General features: G+C 47.5%; 1 protein-coding gene across 9 annotated transcripts in view; it reads left to right on the top strand.

The window, feature by feature from the left end:
• The window catches only part of DDX4 (DEAD-box helicase 4), a 429,564-nt gene that overhangs the window by 42,749 nt on the left and 370,419 nt on the right, over positions 1-16,396 (top strand). For 8 of the 9 annotated variants that reach the window (XM_029577088.1, XM_029577062.1, XM_029577077.1 and 5 more), the window contains exon 4: positions 5,842-5,904. The exons of the other annotated variant lie outside the window; for it this stretch is intronic. In XM_029577088.1, the coding sequence (XP_029432948.1) occupies positions 5,842-5,904 (63 nt within the window). The remainder of the gene's footprint in view (positions 1-5,841; positions 5,905-16,396) is intronic. 9 annotated transcript variants of the gene reach the window in all.

Raw genomic sequence — 16,396 nt, 5'->3', positions numbered from 1 at the left:
TTCAGCGAGGAGGATCCCCATATATTCCCTGGGGGGAGTTGATACTATGGAGTCCTCTTCATAGGACTCTGGAAACCTTCCCTCTGATCCATCTCTTCCAGACTAGAGGTGTCTGTCCCCACTGGAGAATCTGACCTTTGCGGGCGATGGCGGAGTCCATAAAAGCCACAAATAAATAAATTAATAAATCCCTTTCCAGCTCCTTATGGAGGAGGATGCCTGCCATAAGATGCTGGAGGTTCACTTTTAAGGAATTACTTCTCAGGATACGGGAGCACCCCATTTTGGTGCCTCTAATGAATAGTAAGACAGACGCAGTCTAATTTGATTCAACTGGCCTTGAGGTTTGAGAGGTGATGGCTCCCGCACCAGTCTGTGGTGGAGTCTGCCTTCAAGAACACCAAACATTCCCATACACATGCGTCTGCGACTCCGGGACAAGAGTACTGGACATCTGATGTCCTAGGTAGGAAGGTGTACCAAGGCATGATGGATCACCTGGATTGCTGCTTACAAACTGTACATGACCCAATACACTTGTAATCTCTGGAAGCAGGTTTAGGAGTTCTCTGAATGCCGCCCCCAACAGCAGCAGAAAGCCTTCCTGGCAGTTACCCAGCAAGGCTTGGAGTGTGGCAAACACGAGATGCGTTCCACCTATGATGTGTTCGAGAGGGTGGTGGCAGCAGACATTAGGGCCTGTAGAATGGTGTGGCTACGAGCATCTGATCTCTGGCCGGAAGTCCAGGATAAGCTTGCACACCTGCCCTGTATTGGGGTAAAATCTGTTTGGAGACAAGGTGTGAGACACTATGGCTCAATTGAAAGATCATCATGAGACCCTTCGACCTCCATCAGGAAGATAGCTCATCAAAACAGCAGGAGGTCCCCTTATTGCCAGAGGAAATACTATTCTCCAGCTTTGTGTGCTCATATGCCATGAGTGGATTCTAGACAGCAGCAGACCCCCCGAACCCCCCCCCCCCCCCCCCCCCCCCCCCCCCCCCCCCCCCCCCCCCCCAAGACTCAGCTGGCACCCCAGCAAATCCACACTGCAGGGTTTTGACTGGCCCGAGGGAGCAGTCCCCTAGGCCTCATCGGGGTGCCTTTTTCCTCTGCTACTGCCACCTGCTCATTCCCACCTTTTGATCCTTGCCACCCGACTTATCCCTCACTCTACTCTCACTTCCCTTTACTACTACCCCCCACTCCCCTGAATCCAATCATCAAGTCTAATGTCTTTTACTCTATTTTACGGCATGGATGTCTTATGGTTTATCCCGCATTCAGTTTATAATGTTTTCAGCTGTTCCAAATGTTCCTAATGTTCTGATACTCTAATGTGCTACGTTCAATGTGTTCCGATGTTCTAATGTTTTATGTTCCATGTAATCACCCCCCGCGACAAATCTTACACTGTAAACTGGTATGATCTGTATTCTTTACAGGAATGTCAGTATATAAGAATTCAAAATAAATAAATAAGCCCCGTGACTGTACATTCCACATTAAGGGCGGGGGTCGGCCATAGTCCTTTCAGGACCAATGGCCATAGATCACCTCGGGCAAGTGGGTCTTGTCTTATCCGAGAGTACCGGTTAAACTTTCAGTATGTCCCTACGGACTTCCCCCCCGCTCGTCATGGGGTGAGACCCCACATCAGGAAGTCCTTTGGACAGAACTCTCCACCCTTGTAATGGTGGGAGCAGTGGAACCTCCCATTGCATCAGTAAGGACTGGGGTTCTACTCCAAATATTTCCTGTTTCCAAAGAAAACTGCACTGCACCCCATCTTAGATCTGAGGGCCTTGAACAAATATCTACAAAGAAAAGTTCAAGATGGTCTTCCTCCTGATTTCCCTCCTGTAAAGAGGGGACTGACTTTGCTCCTTTGACCTAAATGATGTGTATGCCCACATAGGAATCTTTGCTGGACGCAGGTACTTCCTATGGTTCCTTGTAGGCGACACATGCCCAATACAAGGTGTTGCCATTCAGCTTCGCTTCGGCCCCATAGGTCTTAAAGTGCCTGGCAGTAGTAGGTGCACATCTTCCCCTACTTGGGACAACTGGTTGATCAAGAGTACCACACACAAAGGGGCGCTTCACTCCCTACACATAACCATTCAGATGCTGGAATCCCTCGGGTTTATCAACTACCCAAAATCCCATCTTACCCCGTCGAATCAGTTAGACTTCTTAGGAGCCCACCTGGAAATGACCCAGGCTTGGGCCATTTTTTCTTGCGATCGAGTGCTTGCTCTAGTGTGTGACGAGTGTAGTCTGCCGCAGTGGAAGGTTTTCGGCCAGATTGCTGCTTTGGTTACTGGGCCACATGGCAAACCTCCCAGGACCTCAGCGTGTGTGGGTAAGAGTCATGTCATCTCTCCAGATCTCCATGTCATAGTGGGAGTCTTCCCAACCTGGAGTGGGGGGGGTTCCCTTTCAGACCCCTATACCAGATTGTACTCTCTATGAATGCTTCCACTGTGGGCCGGGGGGGCAGGCAGCGCATGTGGATGGCCTCCGCATGCAAGGCCGCTGGTCTAATCAAGAGGCTCCATACCAGATCAACTTCCTGGAGCTTAAAGCCATCAGGTATGCGTTTCAGGTTTGCCTATCTAATTGAGTGGTCCCAATCCAGACCAAAAATTGTGATATGTGGACCATCAACAAACAGGGAGATACTGGATCACTCCTCTGTCAGGAGGCTGTCCAGATTTGGGCCTGGGCTCAGTCCCAAGGAATCCTGCTCCAGGCCATATACCTGGCTGGTACAGAGAATGTAGTGGCAGATTGGCTGAGTTGAGCGTTTCACGCCCATGAGTGGTCCCTGGATCAAACAGTGGCAGATCGCATTTTACATCTGTGGGCGATTCCAGAGGTGGACTCTTTAACCTTCCCTTGCAAACGAGGTGAGCACATTTTGTTTCCTGTATAGGGAGACTGTAAGGCCAGCTTGATGCCTTTGCCCGCCATTGGGGTAGGGGCCTTCTGTATGCATATCTGTTTTTGCTGGTGTTAAAGACCCTCCTGAATCTCTGCCAGGATGGGGTGGGGGGACCATGATTCCCATTGCCTTCCAGTGGCTGAGATGGATTTGTTTCCTGATCCTTCAGATCTCTTGGTCAGGGAACCTCAGTCTGGGGACCTCCCCTGACCTGATCACACAGGACCAGGGCAGGTTGCTCCATCCCAACCTCCAGGCACTGTCTGACAGCCTGGATATTGAAAGATTAGTTCTGCAGTCCCTTGACCTCTCTGACATTGAGTCTCAGGTCCTGATAGTCTGAAGTGGAAGAGACTTTTTGTATGGTGGGAGTCATAGTGTAGATCCATTCTGAAAGTGCTGGACTACTTGTTATATTTTCCTGATGCTGGGTGGAAGACTAACTCGGTCAGAGTTCATCTCAGTGCTGTTGGAGCCTACCACCACTTGATGGTTCGCAGATCTCTTTGCAACCTGTGGTGAGCCAGTTCATGCGGGGTCTGCTTCATTTCAAGCCTCCCTTGTATCCTTGGCTCGTCTCATGCAAGATCCTTTCAAGCTGCTGTGCTCTTCAACCTGAAGAACCTGTCATGGAAAGTTATCTTGTTTGCAGTTTCTTTGGCGTGCAGAGTCAGTGAGCTTCAGGCATTGGTGATGTATCCACATTACATGAAACTTTCACAACAGGGTGGTTCTGCGTAGTCATCCTCAGTTTCTGCCTAAGGCGGTGACTGATTTTCAGTTTAACCAGTCCATTGTCGTATCTACCTTTTTTTCCCAGGCTGCATTTTCACAAAGATGAACTGGCTCTGCACAGCTTGGACTGCAAAAGGGCCTTTGCTTTCTACCTTGAGCAGACAGCAGACCACAGACAGTTCACGCAACTCATTTCATTCGATAAGAATAGATTGGGAGTTGCAGTCACCAAGCACACCTTATCCAATTGGCTGGCAGATTGTTTTTCCTTCTACTATGCACAGGTGGGCCTTCAGCTTGAAGACCCTATCAAGGGACATTCCATCAAGGCCATGGCAGCATCGGTAGCCCACTTGCGAGCAGTCCCCATGGCAGAGATCTGCAGGGCTGTGACATGAAGTTCTCGCCATATATTTGCTGCCCATTACTGTTTGGGTAGAGATGGCCATAGTGACAGCAGCTCTGGTCAGGCTGTCCTGCGGAAGCTTTTTAAGTAAAAACACCCAACTATTTCTACCTAGGGCCCCTTTTTTCTGGTCGGGCTGTCTCCCTCTGTTTTCCACAGCACCACAGTTGTTGCACCCGTTGGTACCAGGTTTGGTGTCTTCAGATTTTACTAGTTCAAGAATAGCCTGTAACTTGGTATTCACCCATGTGTGAGGGCTACCATCCTGCTTGACCTAGGAAAGAAAGTTGCTTACCTGTAACAGGTGTTCTCCTAGGAGTTGGGTTTCTTCTTCATTTGTTTTATTTTTTCGTAATGCTATGTTATTGAAGGGGGACCCCGTGTGGATGGTGATATGCTGGGCATGCTCATGGTGCCAGTCCAAAGTTCTAGAAACTGTGACAAGTTTTCCATGCCAGGCTCCATCTGATGTCGCCCTTGTGTGAGGACTAACATCCTGCTGTCCTAGGAGAAACGTCTATTCCAGGGAAGCAACTCTGCTATCCCAAGCAGTTTACATCATAAATAATGCAACAAAAACGTCAGTCTACATCAATAAAAATACATTTTACCTCTCTTCCCCAAGTGGTTCCAGTTGCTGTTGGGTTAAGAATTAAGATAAATCCAGGAGAAAAGTATCAAAACTGCTCTGTACTCTAACAAATTGAGCTCAGAGAAAACCTGTCCAGACTTCTGGTTTCACTAGAACATTTGTGGTAATCTTTGGTCATACTTAACTGTCCAGGACAATAGTGATCAATATTTATTTCTATGCCATTGTTCTGTAGGAACAATCACAATGGTTCATAAATTAAAAACAATACAATATACATAGACATAAAAAGCAAAACAATTAACTATTTCTTCTTTTAATTATTCATTACCCCCTTTCAAATTATTCTCATTCCTTTTAGCAATGAACATGATCCATCTTGAATGCTATTTTAAATAACTAGGTTTTCAGTCCTTTCTTGAAGACCTTAATCCTTTTGCATTCTTAATTCTTCTGGCAAAGAGTTCCACAGCCTGGGTCCAGTAATTTAAGAGGGTTCTCTCTCTTACCTTTGATAAATGGACCCTTTGGATTGGTGGTACAGTCAGTAAGCCCTTGTTAGCTGATCTTATGCAGTTCAGTTTTAGAATGGCTGTTACTCCACAATAAAAAGGCACAAAGCTGTGTTTCTCAATCTCTCTGCCACAGTGCATGCTGGCAGCAGATACTTTAATAATGCGAGATGAAAAACTTGGTCCAAGGCAGGTATTATGTCTTAGGATTCAGACAGCGTTAGCTAAATAGCTCATGGAAATCATCACTTGCACAAACCTGCTGAAGCATCATATTGCATAAGACTTACGTTTAATGCACATACAAAATGAAATCTCTTCTGTTGATGTATAATAAATTTAATGTGTTGGTTTTTAATATATAGTATCTTCTACTTCTAAGATAACTGAGCTGAAAATCTTTGGTTAGGAAATGTTTAAAGATCTGCAAATAGTAAACTTTCTAAATTGCTATGTTGAGTTTAGGTGAAATAAAACATACGGTAGCAGCTTAACTACAATAGTATGTACATCCAGGTGCATGTTAACTCAGATGTTGAAATGTTTTATATCAATTAGCATGTATACATGGAACTGAGCATGCAGTAACTGTTGATCTTAAAATATCCTTTGAAAAATTTGTAACTATGGAATACAACTTGTTTAGGAAGTTCTGGATTTGCAAAATGGAGTAACTGCGTACCTAGACATCAGGGTTATACAAAGAAAGGTATGAACTCGGGACTGACTTTGTGCATAATTTTATCCATTCACTTGGGTGAAGGGGGTAAATGGGTGATTAAATGCTATATAACTCATGCACAATTGCTTGTTTCAGGCTTTTCCACTAGCTTAAACTCACTAACAGGTCGATACAGTTATGCCGCGTTAGTGCGGCAGTGCCAGGCGCACCCTTGTTCCCCGCACGCACAGTTCTCTTCACCTACCGCTTGATACTCTCTTCAAATTGCATGCAAATGCATGCCGCGTCTGCGAAGCGTTAGGCGAAGGTTAGGCCTGCGCAACCCATTTTACTGTATACAGCGCCTATACAGTATCCTGGGTGCGCGGGCCTAACGCTTCACGGCCACGCTGGTATCTGTCATTTCAAATGTCAAGTACCAGGAAGTGGACAGTTGTGTTCTCCGATGCTCGGCAAACTTTCCCCCAGCCCCCGCTCACCTGCCCTGGCTGCGTCCGGTCTCCGGTGCAGCCCCAGTCCTGTCCCCTCCTCCCGAAGCAAAAAAAAAAAAACCGAAAAAGTAGCAAGAGAGCGAGGGGAGAGACGGGCAATCCTAGGCTCGGGCCAGCTAGTCCCTTCTCTCCTCCCGAAGCAGGCTCCTGCCTCCAGCTGTCAGACAGACGCATCGCACGTGGGAAAGCGGCCCCTATGCGTGCAATTGGCTGCTCAAGACGTGACGTCACATGCCGTGACGCCAAACGTCGTGACGTCACGTCTTGAGCAGCCAATTGCACGCATAGGGGCCGCTTTCCCACGTGCGATGCGTCTGTCTGACAGCTGGAGGCAGGAGCCGCGGTCGTCGCCGATGTCCGGAGGGGGGGGGGGGAGGGCTGCAAAAGTAAGTCACTTCGTCGCTTTAAACTGCCCCCCCCCCCCCTCCTCCCGGAGCAAGGCTGCTTTTCGCGCCCTGCTTCGGGAGGAGAGGAGAATGGACTAGCAGGCCCGAGCGTAGGATTGCCCGTCTCTCCCCTCGCTCGCTTGCTACTTTTTTTTTCGGGGTTTTTTTTTTTTTGCTTCAGGAGGAGGGGACAGGACTGGGGCTGCACCGGAGACCGGACGCGGCCAGGGCAGGTGAGCGGGGGCTGGGGGAAAGTTTGCCGTCTACCCTTACCCCTGTCTCTAACGCGGGGGTAAGGGTAGGCAGTAAGTTAGCAGGGTAAACGCACTGCAAAACGGCAGGGTAAAACGATAGTCGGGGCGCGCGTAACTGTATGGGAGGGAATAGCTAATTCGCTCGTTTACATTTAATATACATGCCGCGGGCGGAAGGGTTCACCCGGGGATTTTAAGAGGCGGTAGGGATGAGTTAAAGGGGATAGTGTATCGCGGGAAGGGCTAATGTGGCCGGAAAGTGAGTAGAAGGCGAGTTAGGAGCAGGGTAACCGCGGTTGCACTTTACTGTATCGATCTGAAAATGGGAAACCTAGAGGGAGAGCTATACTCTGCTTCCTGTTCACTCTCCTCCCCTCCCCTCCCCCCCCTTCTGTGAGACCAACCACTAAAGGTGCTTTATAGCTTCCCTAATGCCTAACACTTCCCCTTTTGTACTTGCAGGTTGGGATTTTGGTGGTGGGGTTGGTTCCTTGGAGAAGCACTCAAATGTTTGTCCATTTTTTCCTTTTACCCTTTGTCTCCATTCTCTAACAAGCAGGGCTGAATGGGGGCTCTAAGATGACGGTTTAGCTGGTCGCACTATAGCTGCTCTGCTGCTGGCCATGTTTTCCTAAAATTCAGGATGTTCTTCCCCTTATTCCAAACTTACCCATGGCCCATCAGTTCCATCTGTTTTATGCAGCCCACACTAGAGAGATGAGGTCTGAGAGAGTGTGTGGAGGTGGAGGGGTCGTCATCTAGCTCGGGAGGCAATCTTTCGCTGCATCTAGACCTGATTCGACCCACTGTCTCTGGCCCAAAGTGCTGTACTTGAAAATCCAGGATCTTCATTAGAATGTGTTGAAGCCAAGAATATCACAGTGGCTGGGGGAGCAGACATCTGTCATTGCAGTTTTGCAGCCATGCAGAAGCAGTACTCCTCGAAGTACAGGAATGAAAAGCAAGCTTGGGAGAGGAACAGAAGAAATAGCTGCTGGGATAGGACACCTGAGGGAGGTTGAAGTACCTGGGGTAAATGAACTTGTTCACTTCTCTTCCCTCTCCCCCCCCCCAATCGCTCAATGACTGTGCTCCTTTCTGTATTTCAAATTTGCCTAACCCATCACATGATGTGTTTCCTTTGTTTTGCAGTAGCTTCTTTACATCAGATTTCCTCTTCCTTTGCACTCAGGCAGGCCAGTCCACACCAGTGAGTTATGCACTCCTACCAGCAGATGGAGTAAAGCTGACTTGCTGATGTCACAGATGTGTAGCCCTGCCCCGACTGCCTGCCAGTATTGTCTCCAGCAGATGGACTTGTGAGGATTGCTAGTGTTTTAAAAAATAAATAAATAAATCTCAGACTATAGAAGATAAGGAGAATTAGATGTGTGAACTCCTGAGGGTGCACCTGATTGTTCCCTTCCTCAGTTGAGTAGTTTGGCTGGAGACCTGGCCAGATGTAGACTGGGAGTACTCAATTGGTGAAGGCTTGTGCCTGCTCCCCCCCCCCCCCCCCTTGTGGTTCCGTCTCTCCCTCGGCATTTCCTACCTTTCCCCCTCTCAATTCTTAGAGGACAGTGGAAGTGGCACAGGTCAGAGGGTTGAGCAGCTTTCCCTTTGTCCTGCATTATAGGGTCTGTTCTGTCAGCTGCGTGGTAGGCCTCAGTGGGGATGTTGCCCCCCTTCCCCAGTGCTCTCAGCTGTAGGGAAGAAAATGCACAACCTAGAACTGTGTGTGTAATTTCATGGGTTCACCCGGGCTGCCATTGGTGTGTACGCAGGAAGCCTTTTAAGACATATGGAAAAATGGTGCCGGGGAGAAAAGTCCAAGTACCTTGCTATTTGTGTGGCTTGCCATATATGGCAATTCAGCCATTGCTCTCTCCTTGCCTATGTCAGTCTTTAGGATGCTCAAGGTGTTTTGCCTACTAAGGATTTTGCTGACATTGGGACATCTCGCTTGGCCTATAGTGGACTTGGAAGAAAGAGGCGCAGGAGTGATATGGCTGACAGTTCTCCTCCCATTTTTGTTCCCAATGGGGAAGAGATCCCCAGAGGAGGGATCGGGAAGTGCCATATTTGGGCCTATGGGCCCCGGTTATAGATCATCATTTTTTATTTTTTTTTTCCTGGGTCAAAATTTTCCAGGACTTGCAGCCCTTTCTGAAAGGGTAACCAGCAGAGGCTAAGCAGGCCAGTAAGAAGAGGTCATGTTCTCAGGCATCTTGCTTGCCATTCATTTCAAGCAAGCGCCAAAGGGAGGCTGCCTCTGGAGATGTTGAGGATGTGGATCATGACCCATCGGATAATTTCTGGAAGAGGGAGAAATTCCACCTGACTTAGAACACCATTGGACTCTATTTTTATTTTCACAAGAACAAGTTGCCAGGGCTGTCTCAGACCCTGAAAATGCTTGGAGTAGATAGGAAAATGCTACAAAAGAGATCCTATTTTGGTCACTTTGCACAAAGTGTTCTGTTTCTTCCCCCTTCTGGAACGAGCCAATTCAAATGGAATGTCTGAGAAGAGTGTTCCAGGAAACACAACGGAAGCCGATCCAATTTGGCAGTATAGCAACCAAAAGAAGGTGGATCAATAAAAAAGATCTATCACAGTACATAGGCCCAAGTCACACACACAATGTTGGCGTTACTCTCGCCGCACCAACCAGAAGTACTAAGATCCGTTAATGTAATTCGACCGCATGGTGCAGAGATTATTTTAACTTACATGCCTATCATTCAAACAAAGGGCTGAGATATAAGGACACGCACACATTCATGTTACCATAGTCAGCAACCACGTGTGTTAGAGAGGACTATGTGCACACATTTTTATGAAAATCACTGAGTAAGCACCACAGTAGCCCCTGAGGCAGCTCTAAGCATAGAGCAAAACTCTGCCAGAGTTGGGTCTACATACTGTGATAAATGGAGAAGAGCGTTCTCCAGCGCTGTTGGACCTGCAACTCTGAGTTCCGGTAATTCTTTAACCTCCCTCCCACGTCCTTGGGACCTGGGCTGCTATTGCCACAGCTGGAACTGGAGTCGAGCACAAACAGCTTGGCAGAGGAAGGCCCTAGCTGCGCACATCGAGGGGAGTCAGGGGCGAGTTGTGTGTTTCCCTAACTGGGAGCGATAGTGGCTGGCTAAGGATAGCCTAAGTGCTTGAGACTTGTGCTCTCGAACAGCCAGGTATTTCTACATGGACAACAGCGGGCAAGGTTGTAGGAACTGCATTAAATCTTGCTGTGATAAAAACTGTATGTTATACTGTTTGGGAGTGCCGAGGCTAGGGTTGGCACTCTGACTAAAGGAACTTGTGAGTCCAGAGAAGCGGTGCAAAGGACTGGATGGGGCACCCAGCCGAAGAGGTACCCTAGAACCAGGATGAGCTGCAATGAGGGTGTAATCGTGACACCATCCTGGTTCTAGGGTACCTCTTCGGCTGGGCGCCCCTTTCTGTCCACCCATCCGGTCCTTTGCACCACTTCTTCCTCCCCCCCCCCCCCCCCCCTATATCTTGTGTTGCTCTCCTGGTGGAATCCAGTCACAGGAGGTGACAGTCCAGCTGCAGTAGTGGTTGCAAATGGTACATCTTAGGAAGGGAGTACCCTTAAAGACACTGGATTGGTCGGTGCTCTCAGATGTGATCATTCTGGGTTGGGAGGCTCATTGTTAAGAGATGGTGGCCCAAGGTTGGTGGGATTGCAAGAAATGGTAATGGACCAGCAACTGTTTGGAAGGGTGGGCAGTTTGCCTGGTGTGCTTTACAGTTTGTGGAGTGGCTGGATTCTCGAGTGGTGAGATTGTTGGACAATGCCACAATGGTCACCTACATAAATCAAGGTGGAACCAGAAGCCAGTAGATGTCTGGAGGTAGTTGTGCTTATGGTGTGGACAGAGCAACATCTTCAGGACATATTTGCCTCCCAAATTGTTGGGAAGGGCAATGTGTGGGCTGACTGCCTCAGCAGACAGGTTGTGGGTGAGGCCTTTTGACTTACAACTGGCCCCAACATATCACTATATCTGGACTTGATGGCAAACTCCAACAATGTGAAGGTACCATGATTTTAAGGTCGTAGAAGGGATCAGAGAGCCCTGGGAATAGATGCTCTCGTCCAGATGTGGCCGCAGAGTAGGGTGTCTATGCTTTCCTGCCTTGGCCAATGAGTGCTTCGGAAGATTGCAAGTCAGAGAGAGACTGTACTTCTGGTGGCTCCAATTTAGCCCCGGAGACCATGGTATGCTGATCTTCAGCAACTCCTAGTGAGCAGGCTTCTCAGCTTGCTATTTATTTAGTATTTTTCTATACCGACCTTCATGGTTAAATACCATATCAGGTCGGTTTACATCAAACAAGGGGATTGTAACAGAAAATGCATATTTAAATAAGTGAATAAACAGAAGAATCAAAGTTACATTCAACAGAGATGGTAAAAACTTGGAAGCTTAAGCAGCTGGAAAGAAAAGGCCTAAGAAGGCATAAAGTTAAGTAAACATAAAACCAACACGGTAACATGGTTAGTGCTAGATTAAGTGGTTAGAAGAAACTAGTGCTTGTGGGAGTTACAGGATGTCAAAGTCCATAGGTCTTGGGAAGTGTTAATCATCTATTGTGTGTCCGATGGATCTGGGCAGGCTTGTCGGAACAGCCAAGTCTTGAGTTTTTTCTTGAATGTAAGTAGGCAAGGTTCCAGCCTGAGGTCTGAAGGGATGTTGTTCCACATGGCTGGGCCTGCTATTGAGAAGGCTCGGTCTTTGGTCGAAATGAGGCGCGTGGCTTTGGTAGGAGGGGCTTGTAGAGTGCCTTTATGGATTTCTCTAATCTGTCTGATTGACGTATGAGGTTTGAGTGGGATTTCGAGATCAAGTTGCAGGTGATTATGGATGGATTTGTGTATTATAGAGAGTGATTTGTGTAAAACTCTGTAGTTAACTGGTAACCAGTGTAGATACCGGAGGATGGGAGTAATATGTTCTCCTCGCTTGGTATTTGTCAGAGTTCTGGCTGCCGCGTTCTGTATCATCTGTAACGGCTTAATAGTTGAGTTGGGGAGGCCTGTGAGGAGAGCGCTGCAGTAATCTATTTTGGAAAATAGTAAGGCTTGTAGAACTGTCCTGAAGTCGTGGAAGTATAGTAATGGGTTGAGTCTTTTTACAACCTGGAGTCTGTAATAGCAATCTTTGGTCGTGGAGCTGATCATATTCTTTAGGTTAAGACGATTATCGAGTATTACTCCGAGGTCTCTTACATGAGTGTGGGTGAGCAGGGAATTGCTGTGAGACTGTGAGAGGAGGTTGTCTTGGTTGGAAGAGATGAGGAGGAGTTCGGTCTTTGAGGCATTAAGGACCAGGTTTAAACTGTTGAGAAGACTGGTGATAGATTTTAGGCAGTCATTCCAGAGCATGAGAGATTTAGCGATGGATTCTGTTATGGGAATCAGAATTTGCACGTAGTCTGCATAGATGTAGTGAATTAGATTGAGGCTTGTTAGCAGTTGGTAAAGGGGGAGGAGGTAAATGTTGAAGAGGGTGGGTGATAGGGAGGATCCTTGAGGAACACCCAGAGTAGAGCTTGTCGAGAGTGATTCTTTATTGTTGATTTTGACTTTGAAGCTCCTGTTACTGAGGAAAGACTTGAACCATCTATGGACTGATCCGGATATGCCTATGTCAGCTAGGCGATTCAGGAGGATGGAGTGGTTAACAGTGTCGAAAGCCGCCGAGATGTCTAGTAGGATTAGGAGAAAGGAATGGCCTTTGTCTAGTCCCATGATAATATGGTCTGTTAGAGAAATGAGGAGGGTTTCCGTGTTGCGTGATTTGCGGAAGCCAATTTGGGATGGATATAGGATACTGTGTTCTTCCAGATAGTCAGAAAGCTGGGAATTTACCAATTTCTCTGTAAGTTTGGCTAGGAATGGTAGATTGGAGATGGGGCGGTAGTTAGCTAATTCACTGGGGTCTAGATTGTGTTTCTTGAGAAGGGGTTTAAGGGTCGTGTTTTTTTTAAACTGTCTGGGTACATTCCTTGAGTTAAGAAGGAGTTTATGATGTTGGTTAGAGGTCCTGAGATTGTATTCGGGATGAGAAGCAGAAGTTTGGAAGGGATGTTGTCTGCTGGATGGCTGGACGGTTTCTGCCTCTTAAGAAGGTATTCGATCTCCTTGGGGGAGGTAAGTTCGAAGTTGTCGAGCTTGGCTCCCTTGAGAGTGTGGATATTGGTGAAAGTCGCAAGGGGGGTAGTGTTGGTTGGAAGGAGTGCGAGAGTCTTCGATATCTTCTGTTGAAAGGAAACAGTGAGCTCGTTAGCCTTAGATTGGGCTTGTTCGTCTGGAATTGTCAGAGGTAGTGACTTTGTAATTTGTGATACATATGAGAAAAGAGCCTTTGCATTGTATTGGAGATTGTGGATTTTATTTGCATAGTATTCTCTTTTTGACTTTAGAATTGAGGTTCTGTAAAGATGTAAGGTTCCTTTGTATGTTGATAGTGGACTGGTTGGGGGCTTTGCGCCATCTGTTTTCTTTTTGTCGTAGTTCTAGTTTTAACTGTTTGAGTTCGCTGGAGAACCAAGGTTGGTTTCCTTTTTTTGTTGGGTTAATTACTTTGGAGACTGCGGGACATAGTTTATTTGCTACCGCTTCAGTGATCTGGTGCCAGGAATGCATAGCTGAGTTAAGGTCGGAAAGATCCAGGTTTGTGAGTTCCTTGGTGAGGTGCTCACTGAGAATGTCTGTCTGTCTGAAGCACATGGTTTCCTGAAGTGAATAGTGGAGAGGTGCTGTGGGGAGTTAGATTGTTGATTTGTGGATAAGGTGGTTGTTATCAGAAAGTAGTCTGACCAGGGAATTGGGGTACATGAAGGTTCTGTATTGTAGGAGAGCTTAGAGTTGATGAGAATAAGGTCCAGGGTGTGTCCTGCTTTGTGGGTTGGCTGGTTGACAATCTGATCAAATCCCATTGCACTGAGGGCGGTGAGGAGGGCTTCGCAGTTGGGAGAGCAGGGTGAGGCATCGACGTGGAGGTTGAAGTCTCCCAGGATCATGGTTGGAAGGTCCGTGTTGATGTGCTTCACGATGGACTCTGAGGGGGGAGGCGTCCGCTTCTAGATATCCTGGCGGGGCATATACTAGCATTAATTAGAGATGATTCGATTTGAATAAACCTAATTCCAGATTAGACTCGGACGTGATGGTGTGTGAAGTAAGTCTGAGTTCTTTCTTGGAGGCTAGAAGTAGGCCGCCCTCTCTCTTTTTTGTTTCTGTGGATTGAAAAAAAGTCATATTTGTGCGTGGGTAGTTGGTTGATTAGGGCTATGTCTGAGTTTTTTAACCAGGTTTCCGTGATAGCACAGATGTCGGGGTTAGAGTCCAGGAGATAGTCGTTGAGGATGTGGGTCTTTTTTGTTAGAGATTGTGTGTTAAATAAGGTTACCGAGAGTAGTGTGAGACCTAGAAGCTGGGTCAAAGGGGTGATCATAATTGGGATGAGGGATCTGGGGGTTCTTGTCGGTAGTTCTTGAACGGAGAACATGCTGCGGTGGTGTCGGTGGTATCTGATTGGGATCTGCTGGGTAAGCATTTCTTCAGAAGATTAGGTTGGTAGTGAATAGGAGTGAGGAATAGTGCCTTAGTAGTTGGCGTAGGGACCAGGTTATCTGTGTAAACTCTCTATAGAGGTAGAAGTTCAAATGCAGGGAAGAAGGGTGGAGGGCATAGCTAATGCTGATGGCAAATCATGTACCGTGGGGTGCCAAGATGGATCAGAGTAAAAGGCGCAAGCGAATGAAATAAACTATGGTCAAGGACCCTTTAAATGATTGCGGAAATAGGCTAGATCAGGTGAGTGGGCTTACCACGCTGGGGGATCCCTTTATCCTCTCCTTCCCGTCTCGGAGTTCTAGATCTGTCTAGTTGGAAGGTCAGAGGGCTCCTGCGGAGTTGTCGTCTCTCTATCCCAAATTAAGAACTTTTGAGTTAGTTGGCGTCAGCTGTTCCGAGCAGGGGAGAGAGAAGGGAGAAGGGCTGCACGAAGGGGCTCACAAAGGGGCAGGCCCCTTTGTCGCGCTCCTTCGGTGCGCGGCGCCGGACTGTAGGTGATTTAAAGGGCCTCAGGGCCTTGCTGGATTGGGCGCTGTGCTCCGGAGCGGCGGCTCCTATTGGCGGGTCGGTGGAGGGCCGGCTTAGGGGCGGGCCTTGCTGGGAGGGCGGCGGCAGGACGGCACTTCATTGCCCCGTGATCGGCGGCAGATCTACCGAGAGCAAGGCTGGATTTTAAAGAGAAGCGAGGATCTGTTAAATCGGGTTGCTGCTGCATGACGATCCGGGTCGATTTGTCTTAGCTTGGCCTTTGAGCAGGTTCAGTTGCTGAAGTATGATTATTCTTTTGTAGTGATTTTCTTGTTGCTTTATGCCAGGAAGTTTTCTACATATCTAGCTTATATTAGAGAATGTTCGAGCTAGTGTGGGATGTGAAGTTCTCACCTTAATTTTGGACTTTTTGCAGGAAGGAATAGTTTAAGGCTTGGCCCTTAACACTCTGAAGAAACAGGTAGCAGCTCTCACTTGGGAGGCCCTTGACTTCCCATCCAGATGTGTCCAGATATTTGAAGGGAGTCTAGCTTCTGTGTCAGCCCTTGCGTCAACCAGTGCCTCTTTGGGACCTTAATCTCATTGTGTTATTTGGCGGGTATTACATTTCAGCTACCTCGTGATTTCACTTTGTGGCTGCTTACCTTGAAAACCTTTTTCTGGTGGCAGTCTGTTTAGCATGGTGACTTTCCAAGCTACAGACTTTCTTGCTGTGAGCCATTTCTGTGAATGATTGAGGGAAGCACAGCTTAGAACTGTACCTTCCTTTTTACCAAAAGTGGTTTTGAGTTTCATTTGAATCAGTCTATTTCCCTGCCCTTTCTGGACAGGAATAGATGAGTGGGATTATAGTCTGTTGCATACCTTGGATGTCAAGCAGCATCTGCTGCAGTACTTGAGTTACTCGCTTTTTGAGGAAGACCTTTTTGTGCTCCATGGTGTAGGTAAAAAGTGAAGTGGTGATGTAGGCGACAATAACCCTTTCAGTGAAGGAAGTCATCACAGTTGACTGGATGCGGATGTACCATTACCTAGACAGATCAAGACTTATTCCACTAGAACTCAGGCAGTCTCATAGGTGGTGTTTCAGTTATTGTTTCCTGTCTATTTTCCAGGCAGTGATGTAGTCATCCTTGCATCCCTTCTCCAGGTATTACCGCTTGGACATTAAGGTTCAGAAGAATGCAGCTTTCACGTGTGTGGTGATAGAACTACAGGCAGCCTCTCACTCTTTTTGTGGAGCTTTGGTTCATCTCACTGGTGTGGCTTGGCCTGCCTGAGTGCAGA

The sequence above is a fragment of the Rhinatrema bivittatum genome, chromosome 1 (assembly GCF_901001135.1).
Source record: "Rhinatrema bivittatum chromosome 1, aRhiBiv1.1, whole genome shotgun sequence".
NCBI lineage: Eukaryota > Metazoa > Chordata > Amphibia > Gymnophiona > Rhinatrematidae > Rhinatrema > Rhinatrema bivittatum.
The sequence above is the reverse complement of the archived record's forward strand: the minus strand, read 5'-3'. Positions and strand labels throughout refer to the sequence as shown.